This window comes from Varanus komodoensis, unplaced genomic scaffold (genome assembly GCF_004798865.1).
Source record: "Varanus komodoensis strain SLA01 unplaced genomic scaffold, ASM479886v1 scaffold52, whole genome shotgun sequence".
NCBI lineage: Eukaryota > Metazoa > Chordata > Lepidosauria > Squamata > Varanidae > Varanus > Varanus komodoensis.
Window position 1 is genome coordinate 5,120,800 of NW_025336114.1, and position 22,611 is coordinate 5,143,410.

The 22,611-nt window shown below is 41.1% G+C and overlaps 1 protein-coding gene across 1 annotated transcript in view; it reads right to left on the reverse strand.

Annotated features, from left to right (window-relative positions):
* The window catches only part of LGR6 (leucine rich repeat containing G protein-coupled receptor 6), a 153,151-nt gene that overhangs the window by 40,564 nt on the left and 89,976 nt on the right, over positions 1–22,611 (reverse strand). Inside the window, exon 7 of the mRNA XM_044447487.1 lies at positions 6,365–6,580. Within this exon, the coding sequence (XP_044303422.1) occupies positions 6,365–6,580 (216 nt within the window). The remainder of the gene's footprint in view (positions 1–6,364; positions 6,581–22,611) is intronic.

A 22,611-nucleotide genomic window follows, 5' to 3' on the forward strand; every position in this document is an offset into this window, starting at 1 on the left:
AGTTGCACCTTGTCATCTGCCTCTGTCTGGTTGATGAGCAAAAGTGAAAAATGCAGTTGCTGCTGCTGCTGCTGCTGCTGCTGTGGACTGAGTCCCACCCACCCAAAAAAGCTCCAAGGGGGAGTGTATCTCCCCATTGCCTAGAGAGAGCAGGCAACCAGTTTGGAGGTACGGGAGGGACTCAAGAATCAGTGGTGTCCCTCCCAGGGTAGATGCCTGAGAATGTTGACCTTGCCCTGACATCAGCCCTAGGGAAGAGGAGGCATAAAACACAACTCTTTTGTTGCTTCTGGAAACTGTCCAAAGCAACCATGCTGTTGCCACTTCATCTCAGACATGCTGGACTTTGGGCAGGCAAAATATTATTGTCCATCCAGACAGAAAAGCAGTGGCCAACCATGCACTTGAGGAATATGTGGATTAACTCAGGCCAACATATTCTTTGTGATGGAATGAAAGAGAGACATAATCTCCTGTGTTGTAACTGGACAGTGACATGTTGTACTGTGGCCTCCAGAAAAAGTCCAGCCATCAGCAGGTGGATCTACGGCATGTTAATCATTTGTGTTTGGTCTGAAATGGTGTCAGTGGAACAACACCCAGAATTGCACCTGGCCTCAACTACTAGAGGTTTGGCAGAGAGTATAAAGTTCCATGGAAAAGACAGCTTGGATTTATGAAGAAGAAAATAAACATGTGGTAGAAAAATAGAAGCCAGTGACATCCCTGAATGTTTCTGATGAGCACTTAAAGATTTTTCTCCTTTGCAGAAAGAAAAAAAGATACTGCTAAAGTAAGCAGGGGACAGGAAAATGCAGCTGCTTGAAAGAAAATTTGGATCCATTCTAACTTTCAGCACAGAAGATCAATTTCATTCAAAAGCCAAATCAGGAGGTTAGAACATGAAACAGTTATTCCTCACTGACTGTATAAAAGCAACACAGTCAAAATCCAGATGGTTTCCTCTATCAAATTTTATGGGGCATTTCCAGATCAGACTGCCCTGACATCACCTTGGACCTTTACACAAAGATGACACCTGCAGTTTAAGTTCCTCTGAAGGCCTGGCAGTCCGGAGTTCAAGTATATTATAGCTTGTGTCATATCACATATTGCCATATGAAAAGAACATCAAAGACCTGCACACAAGCAACACAAGTTTCTTTGATTCACCTTGTGCAGCTTTGAGTCTTCGGTTATAAGGATGGCTTTTAAATTAAATAGAGGCAACAATGCATATAGCAGACATAACAATGGATGAAATAGGTTTCTATCTGTGGAACACATGCATTCCATGGCCATTGCTTACTCCCCAAGCATTGCTTTGTAAGTTCATTACACAAGAGACTTTGCATTCTATTGACCTCTCACTTTGTCCTAAAGCTGGGAAAATGTGGGACAAACAGTACAGATCACTTCTGACAGCCTTTCAACCTCAGAATTCATTAACCGGTATTCATAACTGCTACTTTCCAAGGACCACACATAAATATATCAGCATATCATCAGACCAAATGATGGTCTGATGCCTGTAGAACAGCTCCCTGCACTCTAAGTTCAGTGCTGAGTACTTCATAGTATATGACTGAAGGGTTGGCTGAGAAACGGCTCTTCTTCTCCTCGGCATTCCCACCCTAAATTCTTGAATTTGACAGAGCATAGTGCATTAGTTTGCACTAGTGAATCAACCCAGATTTTAGACTGTGCACACATCTGACCCTTTTTAAAACCAACCCAGGATTTGGCCTGTGGTTTGAAGCATTCACAACTTTCCAGGATGGGTGTCCCTTTGGAAAGAAAGCTGGTTTCAGATTTAGACCTCCCTTTTCTATAGACTGTATTACAGCAACATAGCCAATAGAATAATTTCATTTTCAAAACATTTCTCCCTTCCTCTTCCTATCTCAGCATTCTCAATTGTCATCTTCTAATAGTCGCGATACAGTGTGAGCTTTTTACCCCTTCAGATTGTGCTGTGCTGAGCCAACACTGTTATAGTATATGCTGAAAAAGGGAATATACACATCCATAGCAACAATACCCAAATTTCCTTTCCACAGTCCATGTCAATATAAACCAAATAAACATGTTCAACTGTAATTCTGCCTGTCTGTTTTGGATTATTGTCATTTGGATAAATTATTACATCATACTAAATTTTGGATGAGGGAAGATTTGGAGGGACAAATGGACTTAGAATAACAAGGATAGCAAAAACGAAGTTTCCAAACTGGGAAACATTTAGATGGGAAATGTCAGAATTGCACCAGCACACAAATATAATCAAGGCTTTATAGGAAAAGCACAAAAATACAAAGGTTGGGCTGTTTCTGGCTTAAATTTGGCTTGGAATGTTTTGTTCCGTTTTGAAATGAAGCAAACCATGAACATTCCAGTCCCCAAAGAAATGTTGTTATAATCTTACAAGCATCTGAAATGCTGGACTTCTCATGGAAAATGGAACCCAATCTTTGCCACCAGCTCCGTAACAACATAAACAAAGGGAGTTTGACTCACAGTCCAAGTTGGGACGGTAAATATTTGAGAGGAACTCCTCTTCCATTCTTCCATCCTCTCATCCATGTTAAATAAATTACTTTAGCAAGTGGAATCACAGTTGCTCCAGTCCTTGCCAAGCTATGCTCTTCTTACACAGAGCCATTTCTCCTGGTAAGTTACAGATGGTTTGACAATTCTAAAAATGATGCCTTCACAAATTGAAGACACAGTTCTATAATGCTATGCATCCATCAGATTTCTACCTATACTACCTTTAATGAATCAGTGACAAACAAGATGAAGTTCTTTTACAATACCTATAGCATCAGACATTTCTAAAAGAGGGGAGCTTGGGATTATTCTAAAAGGGAAGTAACTCAGAACAGCAATGTCTCAATTCAACTTATTAAAAAATAAATTCTACACATCATATGACTTTCCTGTTACCATTAATGCCAACCAATGAAATGGAATGAGGAAACCCATGATAATACCATTTCATGTTCTGAGTGCTCTTGCAGCCAGTGTTGATCATTCTGCAAGGGTGGTAGGGAGGACAATCCAAGTGAGCTCAGTAAAGTTTCTAAGGTTGGAACTAGGGCTCCATTATTTATTTATTAATCTTCTAACCTGTCTTATGGCTCTATGTGTATGTTAGAGCAACAAAAACATCTCTAAAAAATCCTATGGTCATTTTGACTTTGTCTAGTGGCCATAAGGAATATGCTACTCGACAGAACTTAAAAACACAACAGCACACAACAGTAACCACCCCAACAGATCCATTTGCACTGCAAAGGCATGGTGGAATAAGAGTGCCTTTGTCTATTAGCGGAAAGGACAGAAGAAAGCAAGCCAACCCTGGGCTTCCTTAGTAGGGAATTCTGCAACCATCAAGAAAGCCCCTCTTCCCGGTCACATCACCATCAAATACATCTCTGAACACTTGTAATTAATACCATTATGTTAAGAATTCCCTCTCCAATTTCTTGAAGTCAGCCAGGAGCTTTTACCCTCTTGTTTTAAAAAAATATTCTCATTGTTTTCTTTTATGCAACTTTGGTTTGTGCTCATGATTTCCTCCCCTAAAGTTACAAATCAAAGAATCTTCAGAATCTGATAATGTACTGATGTTCTGTCCTTCCCATCTTTGGACAGATAGGCATTTCAGTGTCCCTTGGTTACATCCCCCAGTCCATGAGGCTAAATATGTTTTTCCCCTTACAGGGTGGATAAAACCTCTCTGTCCAGAAAGCTGTAACTGCCAGACATGATTGAAGGAGAGAGACTGATTTCTGCCATTCCTGTTAGCAGACACACGATTTCCCCTTGCTCAGAAAGCATCCTGCATCCCCTGTTACAAACCTACAGGAAAAATGGATGGGAACTGGTGCACAGAATTCCTTAGTGGGGATGTAATTTATTAGCAGAGGCTGATGCCCTTAACTTGTTCCAGATTGGAGCTTGTATATTTTGATGTTGGCTCCTTCCGCCATCAGCGGAAGATCAGCCATGTAGCTCCCACAGGTCTAAGGTGTGCGCAGCAGGAAAGCACACTTCTGCACCTGGGAAGGTCATGTCCTCAGCTATGAAACTGCTGATCAGGGGTATCCAGAAGTATTAATCAGCCTGTAAATGACATCTTCCCTAGTACTCCTCCACAGCTGTGTTTTGGCCCCCTCCCTAAGGTGGCTATTTCAGTAACTCCCAGATTAGAACAGTGCTTAAGTTTATAGCAGTGACAAGCCCTCCTGTCTCCATGTGCTTGTTTCTTCAGACACACACACACACACACAACCAACAACACAGATGAACCAGACATGCATATTAAAGCATGGTTAGCAATCACACTTACAGCTTTTAAAATAATGTAATAGAAAATGCACATTTTTCAGCGGGACTGCAATGCAGAGCAGTTTAATACTTTGCACACTAGTTATGATCCAGATGCACCAATAAGCCTTTGGGAGCTTTTCCTGCAATTATAATTGTCATGATGCGGAGGAAGAGAGAATCTTCACTGAAAGGGAGCAGTAGGTTACATTCTGTTCCTGCTTGCTGGTGTCTCTGAAAAGCTTCACCAATTTGTTTGTAACATTGTTAAAACTACAGATGCTGCTGCTAACCATGTGATAACATCTGGTTTGGCCAACAGCTGTCACACTTGTGATCACACTTATTTTTCACAACTTCATGGAGAAAGGCAACTTGCAAAGTACAGTGGCTCCTTTGAGCAGTTTCTATGAATGCATTTCCAGAAAGTTTTATTTATTTTTTCTGAAGCTCATTCTTGTGGAAGATGCTAGAAACCAGGGCTTTTTTTTTGTCATCGAACGCACCGGAACGGCGTTCCGGCACCTTTTTTTCCAAGGGATTTTACGAAGTGATTTTGAATCGTAGCAGATCAGCAGCAAACATCATTAACATAGTGCCTGCAGGCTGCTTTTGTGTCTGCTATCTGATAGTGAGATAGTGAGGGCGCTCCGCTGTGTGTGTGGTGCGGTCGCGGCGACGTGAGTTTCGGCACTTTTTTTTTTTTCTTACAAAAAAAGCTCTGCTAGAAACCATCGGCTGTATCACACAGGGGCTGGAATATTGAGATCCATGCACAGTGTGACCTGCTTGTGGAAAGCTTCTGCAGCAGTGCTGTACATTCCAGGCTATGCTAGCACAAAAACACACAGATGTTATCTGTGCAGAGCCATTAGAGGAATATGTCTAGATGTTACAGAACAAGTGTGAATTAGTAGCCCCAAAGAGGTTATGTACAGCACTGTCTGGGCAAGGTCTGTCTGGCTGCTGTCACTTCTGGTGGGGAACATTATCCTTTAACCAGTGTTAAAGCGAGTTCACCCTACTTTTGTACACAGAAAGTACGTAGTGGTGGTGGGGATTTGTGGTTTGTCTCTGGCAGCAAAACACTTGGAAATTTTAGATGTTTATAAGTGTCATATTCTTAGCACTGAACTCTTGTCATGCTTTTGCTTAGCATCCTTTTTCAACAATGCTTTATAGCCTAGACACAGAGCATGTGCATTTCTAGGGTAGAAGTAGCTGGTTCAACCCTGTATCTCCTAACCTAAGGCAATCGTTCTGGGCAGTCAGTAACTACATGCATACTTCGTAACTAGATCAAGCAATGTCCTGCTAACTCACATTTCCAGAACATAATCTTCTGTTTCAGAAGATGAATACACCAATAAACCACTAGTTAATGTGGCAGATGCTATTTACTAAGCTGTTATAAAGGTACCAGTTAGCCATGGAATTCCTGCTTGGAGAATGTTTATTCTTTCTTGCCAATGAAATCTGTAAAGCCATGGTTATTGGAAGCATTATCATTCACTTAATTTTTCCATATAACATGAAGCATTATATTCCAACTGCACAATTTAAAAGAAGCTAGAAATACCAATCATTTTTAGGATAAACCACATAGTTCCTTAGTTCTTGAGACACTGTTTAGTGCATATACATTACATAGTGGTAATAAATGTAGCTGTGAAATTCTATACTGTCTACTCAGAAGTAATCCCATCGCAGTTGTTGGGATTTACTTCCAGGTAATGCAAATACGATCGCAGTACAATCATATACATGTCTAACTCAAAATAATCCTTATTCAGTTTAATGGGGCTTTCTTTCAATGAAGTTGGCATAGGATATCTGCCTAAAACTTCCATAATAATTAATATGAATTAATTAATATTAATATGATAGGCTACTGACTGAAGTGATTTCCTTTATCAGGCACCACCCAGAAAGAAACATTGATTTCGTACGTCTGTTTTGCATGTTCAACTGGTACAACTGTGTGACAAGAAAAGGCTGCCAACAGAAAGCAAAGTAGCAGGGAAGCACTTACAGTACCACAAGGCTGGTGAGGTTCTGGAAGGCGTAGTCAGGAATATGCCAGATCTGATTGAGTGCCAGTGTCATGGCCTGAAGTGCTGGCAGGTTATTGAGTGCTTTGACAGGGATCTCTTTCAGGGCATTGTCATCCAGCCAAAGGTGGCGTAAGGAGGGCAGCCCCTCAAAGCACTTCTCTGGTACCACAGAGATCAAATTTGCATCCAGACGCCTAAAGGAGAGAAGCATTTAACAAATCAGACACAAGCCAAGCACAGCACAGGAAGTCTATCATTTGATAGCTAGAAACTTGATTAAGTCATGAGAGCACCAACATTCTTCATAGACACCCAGGAGGTAGGACTGACACAAACAAATGGCTGTTTTCATCTGCTCAGAAGGAATACCCATGGGTGCTTTTAGACAACGTTTCTATCATGCCGTTGCCCTGCTTCATTCAGCAAATTTTACAGGAGATCCAGATGTTGTCATCTTTGGCTTGTAGCCTCCTGCATTTTCCTACCACTACTTCTGTCTTTTTCCTTAGAGCAGAAAAATGGTTGGGGGTCAGGGGATGCCAGAAAAGCTTCACGGTGGGGGCTGGAAGCTGTCCATTTCTGTCCAACTGTCCACTGGTGCTTTGATATGCCAAAAAACAAAAAGGGGGGGGAGGAGGGTCTGTGAAGTTTAAACCCCAGGAATAGCATGGCATGAACACTGCTTTGATATCTATCGTCTATCTCCTCTGTGGGTGGAAGGATCTCCATGAAATCACACTGCATCGATGTGGCTCCAGCTCAGACTTGTAAGGTGGAGCAAATTTTAACCAAGGGCAGTTCTGCACAAGTTCAAGCCCAGTGCAAATCAAGGGAAAGCGCCTTAATGGAAGCACCTTTAGAAACCTGGAGCAGCTATGCAGAATCCATCTTCCCATGTCATATCCTGATGTCTGACTGGCTGGTCAGTGCCTCCATTTGCAAAAGTAACTGGATCTGACTCAGAATTGAGAATCAGAGTCTACAAGGGTGCTGCAGGTGCCATATTTCTGTCCCAAAACAGGTGTTCCTGAATGGAAACTGGATCCATTCAGGATCCATTCCTGAATGGAATGGTGCCTGGCCAATTTGGAAGAAGGCAATCACTGTCTGGAGATTTGAGAGATGCTACATCTCTCTGGATCAACTGTTCATTCAAATGCTCTGTGTGCCAGCGCTAAAAGTAGAATGGAGCTTTAAACAATATTGCTGGATCATAACTTACTAACAACCAAATAGCCATCATCCACCAAAGCCTGACACTTCATCTAGACTGAAATTACTGAAGAAATTCTCTTTGTCTGTTGAAAACTTATTCAGAGAACTGAGAAAAAGAACACTCAGTTTTCAGGATGCAACATTAAGCTCTTACCAGGGCCGTCTGAACAGCATTATGGGCCCCGGGCAAAGCAGTGTACTGGGGCCCCTACGACAACTACAACTACTGTTAATTTTGGAAGGTTTCCACTTTTCCAAGGGTTAACATTCACAGATTAGTATGGGGCCCACGGGCAAGTGCCCATCAGGTCCATGCGTTAAGATGGCCCTGGCTCTTACGAATTGACAGGTTGGTGTTTTCTGATGCCCTTCCTTCATGGATGCTGCAGTTCAGTTCCATGTGATATACCATTATAATGAGCAAGAAATCAGCTCTTCCCCTCCCCCCTCTACACAACAGATACATGCCCTCCTTTGTGTACAAAAAAATAATTGTGTAACAGTTTGCTCCGCCATGTTGTCTTCACAGACCCTTTCCCCAACTGAGTGATAAACAATAGGTCTGTCTCTGAACTTCATGTCCGGTAGAACAGCAAGCTGCACTTAGGTTTGTTTTATTTCATCAGAGGAAAGAAAGGAGCATTCACAGATTTGGAAGTTTTCTACATGAGGTTATTAATTGGCTGTTTAAACACTGTATCTACTTTCTATTTCATTGTACAGCTGAGATCTGAGCACTATACAAGCAGCATCCTTTGTCTGTCTTTTTGCTGCGTAACCTCTTGGTGGCACTGTGGTATAGCAGAACAACAAAAATACTCCAGAGCAAAATGCACTTTCTTTCATTTTTTGCACAATTAAATGGCATATAGTTACTGTTCTTAAATAGCTCACCAAACGTGTTGGTTAGACACAGAAGAGAAACTAGAGGGTCACAATGCTGTATAAAGGACCCATAAACAACTGGGAGTACAGAATGATGAATGCAAAACAGATGCTCTGTGCAGCATTTATAGATGTTTGCATAAAGTGTATGATTTATTATTTATTTTGTTTGGTTTTGTTTCTATATTGCCCAATCACTGAAGTTTTCTGTGTGGTTAACAGCAACACATAAAATACAATAAGAATACAATATAAAATACACAATACATTGAAATGTTCATAACATTTTATTACAAAATTTAAAAGCCAGATTTAAACATCTAATTTTAACAAGAACAACAGTTAGCACAAGTAGAAACAACAAAATATAAGCAGTATACTCTAAATATAGTATTTAGAGCCATTATAGAGGGCAGTCTTGCTCTTGCACTGGAAGGATAGTAGAGTTGATACCAGGCAGGCCTTAGTGGGGAGCTTGTTCCATTGGCGGGGGCCACCACTGAAACGGCCCTCCTGCTAGTTGTCTGACCCTTCCTTGTTGCTTGCAGACAGGTGCAGGCCCTGCATATTGATGGTAGCATCTGGTTAGACTTTTGCTGGTGGAGATGTTCTTTCATGTATTTTGGTGTGGAGGACCTTTCACCAGAATTCATTAAGAGTGGAAGAGCTCAGAGAGAAGTGAAGGCTTGTGATTAAAGAGATGGGTTTGAGTCTTGCATCTGTTGCTGCATGGTCTGAGCCACTGGTTTTCAACCGTCTGTCTGTGGACCAGCGCCGGTCCACTGGTGGATTCCTGCTGGTCCATGGGGTGGGGGTCACATCCTGCTTGCTGCAGACTGGCAAGGGGGCTGGCTGTGCTCCACCACCTCTTCCTCAGTTGGCATCATGTTTGCAGGGGGCTGAGTCAGTGGGGAGAGGAGAGGTGGCTCAGTGGGAGCTGGCTAGGAGCCACGCTGTGCCAGGTCCACTCTCTGGGCAGGGCCTCAAGGACTGGGCTTTTTTCTGCTGTGTTGTGGTGGGGGAATTGTTGTGGCAGGGTTGTGTTGATTGTGCTTTCTTGGCCAATCTGTGCTGGGCTTTGGGTGGGTGGGGTTAGTTGTATTTCATTATTAAAACAAGTTATTTCTTGTGTCAGTGTCAATGCAGTGCTTCGTCTCTTGGAGGCAACACTGCAGCCACAATTATCAAGCGTTCTTGTGGGGAGGCAGCAGAAGATTTTGCATTGGCCTTGTTTGAATTGAATGATGCTCTCTGGAAGCTTCAGTAGTATTTGATTGCATTTGATTTGGTATTTTGTTCTTTCTTTGGCATTTTTTGTTGCATGGTTTCTGGTGGTTTTGCAGAATTTTCATTTTTTGGTATTGCATTTGGAAACTAATACATAGAATACTGCATTCTGTGCGTGGTGCTTTTTGTTTCTGTCTCAGTGGTTGCTGAGGTGGTTTTCCTGTTTTTGCCAATCCCCAGCTGTGGAAAGGTTGAAAATCCCTGGCCTGAGTGACTGAGCACAGAGGGGGAGGTGGGGAGGGAACGACAGCGACAGTGGCTGGGTGGGTATTCTCTGTCCTTGCAATGAAGTGTGTAATTATGAATGCTTTATCCTTAAAGGTAAAGATTTTTTGTCCCAGTGTGAGTGCTAACAGTGCTTAAAAATAATGTCAAAACCTCGCACAGGTGTGACACTAACACAAGCAGAAGCCGGACTTTTCTGACTAGCGTGATGGGCTGCGGTGTCTCTTCTGTACTACAGAAATGCTCCTTGTCCAGTGTTGTCCGTCTGGTTCAACTGACTGGAGGACACACGCACACGCACTTCCCTGCAGATGCTGGTTTCACTGCTTTATGATATCCTCTCTCTTTTATTGCCCCAACTGCAGTTTGGGTTGGAAATAAGGTACTGGCTCTGGCAGGTTCTGCCCCACCCCTACTCCTGCTGAAGTGTACAAAATCAAGGTGGGACAAGTTGCTTTGGAAAACTTATCCATACAGATAAAGGCTTGGTAACAACATGCAATGGAATGAACAGCTCCAGTGCAAATGGAATTAAGAAAAACTCGATTAGGACAATAAACTCAGCAACAACAGCAGCAGCAGCAACTTTTTTTTTTATCATGAGTATGCCAGTTTGCTGTAAACCAAATGCTCTTTTCTCTTACCTTTCATGACTTATAGGGCCAAACCACACATTACTTTAAAGATGTAGCTAGCAGTATGCCTTTTTCATGTTTTACTTTAGTGTAAGTACAACCCCACCCCCAATCCTGATTGAGGTTATAGTTGGGGAAAGGGTTAAATCCTCATATGGACCTGATAGGGTTCTGGACCCCTGGACTTATTCTAGAATAATAACACTAATTAAAAGAAATTTAGCTACTACCCACATTAAATGTAGCTTTAAAATAATGCCTGTCTTGGATCTCAGTTGTGGAAGTCCTGTGCGGAAAAAAAAAGTTTCTTGGCATGAGAAATAGCCACCGGAGGTCCTGCTGGGTCTGATCTATGTCCTGCCTGTGACATGGCCAGGTTAAGCAAAGGAGATAACTCAGCATTCCTTCCCCCAATCTGTGTACCTGGAAGATCCCTAGATATGTGTAGCTGATGTTAATATCATGTCACATGTCCAAATGACCATGTCTCTCCAAAATCCAACAAATAAAGCACCTAAATGTTAGGGATTCATTCTTTCATTGAGTGAATGAATGAATATGAGACAAATAGTTCTGCTGCAGAGGTACTCAAAGCATCTTAGAATCTGAGCTGATTTCGGTCTGAAAGAGTCTGAGGTGAAATGAACTCTGGAAAATATTTGGTCACCACCAAGGAAATCTGGAGGTATTCTTTTGCTTTAAAGATGGAGTTGATCAATTTTTAAGCCTTCCACAAGCATCTTCATGCTCTCTATTACTGGAAGAAGCTTGGGGGGATGCAGGAGAAAGAGAAGCAGAGGAAGAGGCGTAGCTTTCTGATGGATATCTGTAGCTTCCAATCAGACAATGGCTTTACCAAGGCTCTACTTTTTACCTCCCATCACATTGTTTCAGGGAAGGACATAGAAGAAACTCATAAAAAGTTGTCTCAGTGTTTTCACTCAAGACTTCTGAAGCCACTTAATGTGGAGAGAGCTGGTGTCCCACTGCTGCCTTTGCAGTGGATAGCTGGATTCTACTCCTAGTCAGGTACAGTCTATGGAATTCCACAAAGTCCCACAAGTCTGATCAAGCTCTTCCAAACACTTTCTCCCAGACTGCCAAAAAGGGAGTGTAGAGCAGGGAAACACTCTTCTCCTAAAAGTGATACCTGCTTGTAATGGTGGTGGGGCATGGCGAACTCCAGACAGCCCCCGTATCTGAGAAAAGGAACTAATTTTGCTACCTCATGTCCTGCTGGTCTTAAAGAAAGCAGATGATGAGCTGAGCATTTTGGTTCTGAATCAGAGTGAGGTTAGTCTGAATAGACCTTCTTTGCCCCTCTGGCTAAAAGGAAAAGAAGTTCTGCTTTGTGGGGTAAGCTGGAGAGTCAGGTCTGGAATTTAGAGATGCTTCTGTTGCTTTGGAACAATGTTGTTTTGTTAACAGATCTTGATTGCTTGGGCCTACTGATTTGCCACCTTCTCAATCTGTATTAGAACAAACAAACAAAAAACAACAACAACAACAACCAGATATCACAAGACCCACCAAAATTCCCCAATGTTCTGTTTTTCAGCAGGAAATTGATCTTGAAAAGCTGTCCCTTCCCCAAAGGGAAATGCCGAGTTTTAAAAAATCCCACCAAAACTCTGAAATAAACTGTAACCTTGCTTTCAGAACCAGGACCATATTGGAGTCTTACTTTCTGAAGTGAAATGTGATTGACCTAATTGCAATGCCCCCACAGATGCAACTTCTCTTGAAGAAGAGATGGCAGGAATATAAAACTCTGTTCCCTTGGCACCAAGAAGCTGCTAATTATATCAATTAAACAAAACAAAAAGCAACCACACTGCTCTTCTCTTTCTGCACTGTGTGATTATAAGTTCTTAAGCACTTTCTATTATGGTTTATACCTGGGATAATTGGACAGATTAGGAGTCAGAGTAGGCCAGTGCCAGCTTGCTCCATTTCCACATAGATGTTACATGTGTTGTTGTTTCTCAGCTAATGGGTTGGTTTCCATCACAAGCATTAACCCTGTGGTGGGATGTTAAAGAACTGACATGGGACACTGGACTAATTCAGTTACTGCACTAAGTAGTCATTGTTCAGAGTCATGAGAGTGAGCTGCAGTAAGCCTTGAGCTCACACCTACAACCCCTTGGTGGCCACAAAGAGGAGTCCAGAAGTGTTCGTTTCTGTTTCAGATTAACTGCAGTGCGGTAACTCACAACTTGTGTTGGCTCCAGGAAAGACACCCTGCCAATGGTTCCTTCCATTATCACCATTGTCCCCAGTTGCTGTTGCTCCTCTTCAACTTTCTCGTCATTGCTACTGCCTGCTTGCTGTTTCTCCTTCTCACCACCACTGTTGTCTGGACCAGAGCAAGAGAGTGGTGAACAAGCAAGTTGCAATGATAAAGAGAAGTAAAAATGCCAGAGGTTCTTGTCAATGGTAGCCTGCTCTGGTGTAGCCCTGCTTGCCCATGGCCCTGATCTTAACTATGGTAGGTTGAACCAAATTCAACCCTAAATTTAGGAAGCTGGCTTGTTTCAACTACTTAAAGTTAGAATTATATTTGAACACAGCATGTATCTGCATGTGGAAGAGGGTTCAAAGTGACAGTATTTCAAAACCATCACTATTTCTAGATGTGAGGGGTTTCGAACACTTCCAGTTCTAACCACTAGTCCATATCCATTTCCTGTCATGATTCCTATACCACAGTTCTTAAGTAGCTTCTCTGACACCTAAAACTGATAGAAAGAAACCTTATTCACCTCTTCTCTGGCATCAAAAGGTATGTTATGCCAGATATATAACATGCTGCTGTGGCTTATTGCTTTTTGCTCTAGCGTAAGGGTATGTGGCTGCAGTTTGAATCAGAACAACTGCACTTCAAGAATAGTATTCAATGTTAGCCCTAGTCAGAGTACAGCCATTGAAATGAATTAGATTTGATTACAATTAACTTAAGTCCCATTCATTTCAATGCTGTAGTCTGTACAGGAATATTAAACCTCCCTTACCATCATCTGTTCCCCGCCTACACCAAAAAAGCTGGGGAAATTCTTATTTTCAGCAGAAAAATTTTTTAGCAGTCAATCTCTACATAGCTTAGAAAGGGCAAATTTAGTCTGAAAACAGGCTAAATTGTTGTAATTGTTCCTGAAGCAAAGAATCCGGGAGACACCTTATACTTAGAAATGGAAGATTCATTGGAATTTGCTGCTTAATGCAATTTCATCACATTGTTTCATGATAAATCTGGGTGTGATGTTAGCCCTAAATATACTTTCCTGAAAGTAAATCCTACTGAAATCACTGGCACATTGCTCTAACAACGCTTACCGACTATTCTGCTGCGTTAGCGCATGTCTGTGCTCTACTCCTCCATAAACCCATTCTACTGTTTCTAATCATCATGGCGAATTCATGTAATCAGTCCTTCGTTAAGAGTATAGATTCCAGATGTGTTCTCCAATAGCATGTATACTAGGACTCACTAGCTGTGTAATAACAGTTCCAGTTCAGTAAAAACATTCAAATAGTAGCTCAGGTTCTGTTCTAGAGGGGGGCACGGTTGTTTGAATCAGGTTTTGGTTTCAGTTCAGGTTTGAAGTTACTCCCTGCACTGAATGTGCCATGTGTCTAGAGCTCACTTTCCATGGTGAAAATGAGCTTCATTCACATATATGAAAACATGGTCTATGAGGAAACAGTTTTCATATAACTAGTATTTCCCAATATACTTGCCAGTTGTCAGGGATCGCAGATGGAATCAATGACTTATTCCATTCAATTGCATGATTTTGGTGCAGCTTATATCTGAAAAGGCCACTGAACTATCTCAGATGGGAGATGCAAAGGTTCCCAATCTTTCTGGCTGGGGGACATATTTGAAATTTTGAGATACTGCCGCAGGCACTCTCACAAAATGGCTACCATGGGGGGAAACATTCAAATTCACAAAATGGCTACCACAGTGAGCATGGCCAGTCACAGCACTCATTTCCTAGAAGTGGTAAGACTGTAAAAAATTATTTGCCCATGAACCTAAGTAAAGGCAGAGGCTGGGTCTGTGTTCCAAAACAGAACTCCTTTGAACACAGTTTTCTAGTCCAACACCTATTTCATTGAGGCAAATTGACCAGGCTTAAACACAGATAATTTCACTGGAAAACGGAATAAAAGGCAGTAGTGGGTTTTAAGTCTGAAATGTGAAATCACACATTTGCCACCACAAAGAAGGACAAAATACCCATTTTCTAGGAAGGAAATTGTTGCTTGAAGAAACACATGTGTGCATGCCCTATCAAATTTACTAATAGTACAGACTCCCTCAGAACCTTCCACTACTCCATTTTAGGTTTTTATGGGAGCACTTGGAAACAAGATGCTAGCCTGTGGCCATGTAGTATCTGTATTTTCTAAGAATGTGCCTGAGCTGAGGCCCAGAGGTGTTCTTGTAAGTAAAGATACTGCAGAAGATCAGCCCTTTATTTTGTCTCATACCAGCAGCCCAGTCTCTTTTGCTTAAATCCCTCTACACACCGAATTTAAAAAAATAAATAAATCAGGAGGGTCTTGGAGCTTGGTGGCTGTTAAAGGAGCCCATGACTATCATGTTCAGGACCACCCAGGACTAGGGGACCACATGAGAGTTTTCTGCCTATTCTTTTACACGAACGTGCATTTTACATGTACAGGTAACATGACAACATAAATCATATCATTTTACTGCAACAAAATAGACAATGTGCCCTTTTGATCCTTGGCTAATAAAAGCTAACCAAGATGGTATGACTTTGTAGATTCAGAGGGTGGTAAATGCATTGTTGTGTGAAGAAGCAGTTCCTGTTGATTGGACTGATTGGACCAATTCCCTTTTCTTAGGAAAGTCCTTGAGAGAGTGTGTTGGAGCAACCACAAGCGCTCCTGGATTATCTAGACCCATTCCAGTCTGGATTTGACTTGTTTGTGGGACCTTGATGGATGACTTTATTGGGAGAAGGATAGGGGATAGGATACAAATTGACCTGGTTTATTCTGCTTGATCTCTCATCAGCTTTTGATACCGTGCATCACACTATTCTCCTTGAATATGTGGTTTGAGCCTTGGAAACACTTTATTACAGTGGTTCCAGCATTACCTGCAGAGTCAATTTCAGACAGTAACATAGGGTAACTATTCCCTTGGCATTTGAGCTACAGGGTTCTAGAGGGGACCTGCCAGCTTGTCTTCAATGGTCTTCAACATCTAGATTTTTTCAACATTTATATGAAGCTGCTGAAGTGGTGATTTGAAGCCAAGAGCTATGAATATGCTGATGACACACAGCTTTATCCCAGAGTAAAAATGGTTGATCAGTAGAAATTATTTTCTTGTTGTATTTCATAATTGCATTTTACCGTTAAAAGTTGTTATTCATTTTTCATATTTATATCCCACCTTTCATCCTTCCAAGGAACTCAGGACAACTTACATAATTCTCTTCCTCCTCCCAATCTTACCCTCACAGCAACATTCTTGTAAGGTAGGTTGAGCTGAGAGTCTGTTGAGCTGAAAGTCACCCTGTGAACTCCATGGCTGAGTGGGGACTACAGCCCAGATCTCCTGGGTCCCAGCCCAGCACTCTTAACCGGTACACCACACTGGCTCTCTATTGCATGTCACTGCATTCATGAATGTTATTGCATTCATCATTTTGATGACTTTGTTCAGAAGTTGTATATCCATTTGTGAAATATAAATAAATAAGACTAAGAAGAAGGCCACTTTTGTGCAGCTACTTCATTCCCCTCCTGTGTAATGGCCCTTCTGTAGTAAGAGAAAAGATGGAAGCAGCAGTGGGAAAACAAGTGAAGGCCACAAATGGAACTTGTGTTTCATTTCAATGAACTATTTTAATTGGTATTCTGCTTTTAATGTTGTGTTTCAATCTTTTTAATTTGTTGGCCTTTTATTGTTCAGTGCTTTGAAACTGTGTAGAAATGGAGCAGTATCTAAATGCCATAAACAAATGAATCCATAAAGCACAGTTCTGCTCACAGGAAGAGGTCAACATTCAGATTGTAACTGCTGGATTGGCTAGTCTTCATTCAGTATTGCGTTGAGCCTTCTGATGGCCTTGTCTATGGTGCCCCAAGCGAGGGTCTTCTCACTGGCGGCATCCTCATTAAGAGAGCTCTGCTTCTGGAGGTGCATCAGGTGACTTCAGTCACTCAGGTTTATCAGCTAACTAAGACATACCTTGCATTGTATGTCTTTGATTCCTTTAAGACTTTTGTTTATTGAACAATCTTTGCTTTGCTGTTGGGATTTGATACATTTTTCAGAGTTGCAATGATATTGTTGTATTAATGTTTGTGCTTTGTGGTGTTACTTTATTTGTTAACTGCTTTGTGATTTGCAATGATGGTATATAAATAAAGTAAATATGGTACATAAAATTACAATGCTAACCAGGCTCCTTAGGTAACTTGCAAGGAGTTTAATCTAAGTTCCCCACACTCTTAGTTTATTACAAGTATAAAGGGAAATATCTGCTTTGCTAATGAGAACTGAAGAAATTATATTTTATTAAAACAATATTTAACCCAAGAGACAAATATTTTTATTTGAGGTGTAAAGTAAAAAATTAAAAATAAAATTGAACCCCCTTCAAATGTAATGAATGCAATAAACAGCCAAGAGAGTAATGTGTTATCAGATTGCCTTAGTGACTAATCAGAACAGGTAAAAAAAGTCCTCCACCTCTTCATCCCCCTATTTATCACCCATACCTAGAGGTAGGTTTCTGACCTTTTCCTAGCTGTTAAAAACCAGAAAGCTGTTAGAAACACATGAACACGGCCAGAAAAAAGGTGAACATGCGAGTCATGTCTTTGGTTTTTGATTCATTTCAGTTTTATTTCATTATATAGAGAGTATCACTGTTTTTTTTATTCTAAACCACACTAAAGATTAAAGTTAATGGTGCTTCCTGGATGTTTCATGGTTATAATGCAAGTTTCCTACCTCTTTTGTATGGCTCCAATCAAACCACCTAACATATAACATCCCACTATCATCCTTTATCAGGCCTGTTCCTTCCTAAGGAGACCCTAACATGCTATACAAAAGGGGTCCCCAAACTTTTTGGACCCGTAGGCACATTTGGGAATTTGAGAAACTGCAAAATGCCATGTTGTTCACCACTGCAGTGTCTACCTGTTGTACCTGGGGATCTTATGCTGTCTCTCATTCACCAAAAGCTTCTTTCTGTTAGACATGGGAAAACCTCTTTAATAAGCTGATTGCAATAAAGCTAAAGCTAATTTTTACATATCTTTTGGCAATGTCCAGTAATTTCTCCTTTTTGGAAGGAGGTTCTTACACAGATACATTTCGTGGGCGAACATTCTTTCATATTCACTGATGAATACAGTCTTTGAAATTATTTACCTGCATCAGGAGAACTAACAACTGGAAGATAAACAGATTCTCTAAATTACAAACACTCAACTTCTATAATACTTTTGATTAACCTTACCACACTTCCAAAATTTCTGGTCCCCTAGAAAGATGTATGCATTCCACATATATTCATTGCTACGGGTATATGCAAATACATGTGTGCATTTAAAACCCTATTTTTTTAAAAAGTAAAAGGCTTTTGTGGGTGCTCACAAGTAATGTTTTGGTGACACCTTTGCAGGTGCCATTAGACAGGGCCACAGGTGCTGTCTCCTATAATGCAGCAGACTGAGGACTTTACAGTGCTTTCCATGTATGAATGGGTGGTATACAGACACCAGTGTCAAATGAATACTTAAAAGTTTGGTCTACTTTTATTGAACCCCCCCAATTGTGTGTGTGTGTTTAGACACACACACATGCACAATTGCTAGCACGTTGTATGCATTTCATACAGATCCATGCATGCATATTTTTAAATGGAAAAATTTAATTAATTAATGTTTTGGGGTGCCCCAAGGCACTGCATTAGGGACCCCTTTGTACGTGCCACATGGTCCTTGTGTAATAGCAATAACAGCAGACACCCTTGTGCATAAGCTGAAGGACATGAACAATATGATAAAGTCCCAATGTGTTTTTTATTGACCTCGATTAGAGAGATCCATGACCCAGAACCCTCTCACTTAAGTGCATGACTCGTTAAATTCCCCTTAGTGACAAGCCAAAGAACAGTGAAGATGGGTGATTGGTCCCAGATGTTCCCTACAGTAGATGTATCTGTACAGCTGGGTTGATAGGTCCCAGATGTTAAAACAGTAGATGTATCAGCCCAGCAGGGAGACCAAGAATGGTTCCCATGTGCTGATTACAGGAGGAGAGTAGGTATACTTAGAACTGTAACAGACTATACTGAAGAGTCCTGTAAAGTATGTTAATGGAGATGTAAAATATGTTAACTGAGATGCATACATTAGTATTTAATTACTCTGAACCAGTTTAAGAACAGAAAACTTGGACTTACCATGAGTTTCCACAATATTGTTCCAGGGCAAAATTTGTGAGGGGATGGGGATATGGAAAGGCTCCATGATGGGTGCCATTTTTTTGTGATGACCACCATTTATTTTCATAGAATACCCCAGGCACAGCACTATTCTGGGGAATTCTGGGAAAAAATGGTGGCTGACAAAGGGAATGACCATTACCTGCAGCACCTGCCCCACTGAATGATGCCCATTTGGGAGATTCCAAGAAAATGGAGTGAAGTGCCCATTGAGGAGAACTTTGCTATGAAGTGGGCAGCATGGAAAATTGCCATCTCCACTCTCTGAACCTCCCTGAACTAGCCCCCCTTTTTGTCCCCCACTGAAAATTCGAGCCAAAAGCTTCAGTACAGTAAGCTGCTGCATAGATTGGAAATTACCCCCAAATATTTCAATATCACATCTCTTTTTCAGGGACTACTCATTTCATAGCTGTAGCTAATTCTAGCAGACTACTTGAATCTTTTTTAAAGCCGAGAGAGCCTTGTGACAATCACTCGTATGCATGCTCTGGCAATCTCCCACTTGGATGATTGCAAAGCATTATATGTGGGCCTGCCTTTCAAAACAGCCTGGAAACTGTGGCTAGTCTGAAACAAGCCATCTAGACTGTCAGCTGTAACTGACCAGTTCAGTAATAATATTCCAGAACTCTGCCATCTGTGCTAGCTCTCTGTCTATTTCCAAGTCAACATGCTTGCTTTAATCTTTAAGGTGGCTTGGAGCCACGTTATCCAAGGAGCATCTCCTTCCATACCTTTTTAGATCACCAGATGTCCTCCTCCAGATGCTATAACTATGTTAGGAAAAGTAGGTGGCTACAACAAAGAGGCCTTTTCAGAGGTGGCTTCCCATCTGTGGAAGGCCCACCTCATATAGAGGCTTACCTGGTGGTCTTTTTGGCTCCACGTCAAGAACTCTCTGGCATTTTAATAACTATTTTGTTTCTTTTGTTTTTGCTTTTAGATCTCCTTTTCATTCTGGTGGTGGTTTCATCTTGGTTTTACTATGTAATTTTTTTATATTTTATATTTGAATTTAAACTACCCAAAGCACTCTAGTAATTGGACACCTTGTAAGTATACTAAATAAAGAAATAAATCATTCTCATTATTTCTTTCCCCTAAAATCACTCTCCTCCTTGAAGCTGCTATTTTCCCAATGGGAGAAAACTTACAAGAACTGTTGCAAATATACAATTGCAAATGGCAGTTTGAAGGAAAGGGAATTACCTGGCAGAGTCAGGCTTTAAGAGATACACAAGACCTTAATCAATATTCATACACAGCTTAGTTTGGTCTAAGGCTTCTCCTAGAACTTACTTTTTGGTGTTGAAACTAATCCTCATAGATGGTAATGATTATAATGAATTAGCAAATTTATCACCTGACTCAGCCTGCTACAAAGGTGGGGCTGTGTCTTCTTCTCTCCCTGGTCAGGTATCCCTCTGCTCTCTTTCCTGATCCTGCTGAATCCCCTGATTTGACTTGGAGGTATGTGTTACCAACCCCAGACTACTTAGGGTCAGTGTTGCTATAGAAGTCTGTGACTTGGAGTGGGGCCACATGCCACACTTGGTAGTAGTCTGAACAGGTGAGTTCTCCTGGAAGGCATCCTATGTTCTGGGAGCAAGCAAACTCGGCAGTGTTGTATGGGAAGTTTAATGGGGAAGGTTGATGGGAATTGGGGGAAATGGCAATCTGGAGATCCTAGTGCCATGGATATCAAGGAAGTTTTCCCACTCTTGCATAGTGTGTGCCATGTTTATCTTCCTAACTGAGGGCAGCATGAACTTTATCTGCCACAAGAACAAGCAAGTAGTTCTTTTGAAATAGAACGTGAAGGCGCTAAAGACAAGGCTCTGTACATTTAACTAATTAGAGAGAGGGTTTATGTAATTATTTAATTCTCTATACAAGGGTCTTAACTTGCTGCTTTCCTAAAGCTTCTCCCATTTTCATTGTGGGAAGACAAGTGTGTCCTTTATACCCTTCTCTCCTGAAATTTTTATTACTCTGCCTCACTATATAGTGTATTATGCAACCACAAGGTGGTGATGTGGTCTAGCTGCATTTTAACAAATGTACAACTTTTTGCAAGGTTTTTGTTTCAGTTTGTTCCAATTTGAATTTTAATATCAGTTCTTTCTCACATTAAAATCAGCAACAAAAATTGCTGGAAAAAAATGGAGAGGTCTTGGAGAATGCCAGTGTTGTGAAAATGCCCCAAAACTTTTGTGAGTGATTATGAGTGCCTAATAAAAGCTTCATGTAGAGATGCTTTGAGAAGTTTCTAGTGAAGATGCAAGAACCTTGTTTGGAAGAACATTATAACAGAAAAAATTCCAAGGCAGGGAAACAGAAAGAGGCAGAGGAACAAGAGAATCAGGAGGTATTCTGTGCCACTGGGACGATACAATTGAGAACTACACTGTCACAGCTCTTCCTGTGGATGGTGGCCTCTAGGCTACCTGCAGACAAAGCACCAATTAGAAATATTTCAGGGTTCTGTCTAGGCCCTGTGCTATTCAGCATTTTAATAAGTGACCTGGATAAGCTCATAAATGGGATGCTTATTAGATAAGAGTGATAACCATAGAAGACAGAATCAAGATTCAACAAGATCTTGACAAGCTGGAAAACTGGGCCAAACTAATAAGATAAAATTCAGCAGGAAAAAAAAGTTAAATGTTACATTTGGGTAAATCCCCCACAAAAAAAAAAAAAAGTAAAGAACAAGGAAGACCCAGTATGTGTGAATAGGACATAAGTGTTTTAGTGGATCGCAGACTGAATGGGCAGTGCAATGCAGTTGTGAAAGAAAGCCAGCCAGCCAGCCAGCCAGCCTAATACAATTTAAGACTGCACTAAGAAAAGCAGACTATTCAGGTCACAAGAAGAAACAATTCTGCTCTATTCTACATTAGTCAGTCCAAGGTCCCTTCCAACTTCATGATTCTGTTAAATGGTTATGGTACCTATGACTGCTTTGCTTGATTCCTGATTTCTCCAGATGTTGATATCAGGATTACTTTATGGCTTCCTTTCAGCTAATCAGAAGGCTTACTTTTCTGATGCTCCAGGAATGGCTTATGCCTCAGCGGTTATATTAACAATACTTAATGTAGCTTTACCACAAAAGCAGGTCCACGCCAATAAATTTGAAATTGACATTAAATTACCCCAGTTTTTTTCTGTTTCTTTTTTATCCTTCAAACATTCAGTGGAAGTGATTTCTTTTTCTTTCTTTCTGAAAGCCAAAAGCACATTCTATCAAAAATGATTTATATGAAGCAATATTGCAGTTACAATGAGCTGTCACATTTCAAACAGATCAAAGGTGGCCTATGAAAGCGGGAACATGCTCTCGGGCTATGCTAATTCCAAAGTGATTCCTTTCCTTCCTTCCATCAGTCATCAGAATATATATGCTTACAACAGCCCTGTCTAATGGGGAAGGCTTTTCCTTTGTCAACATCAAAGCACGTG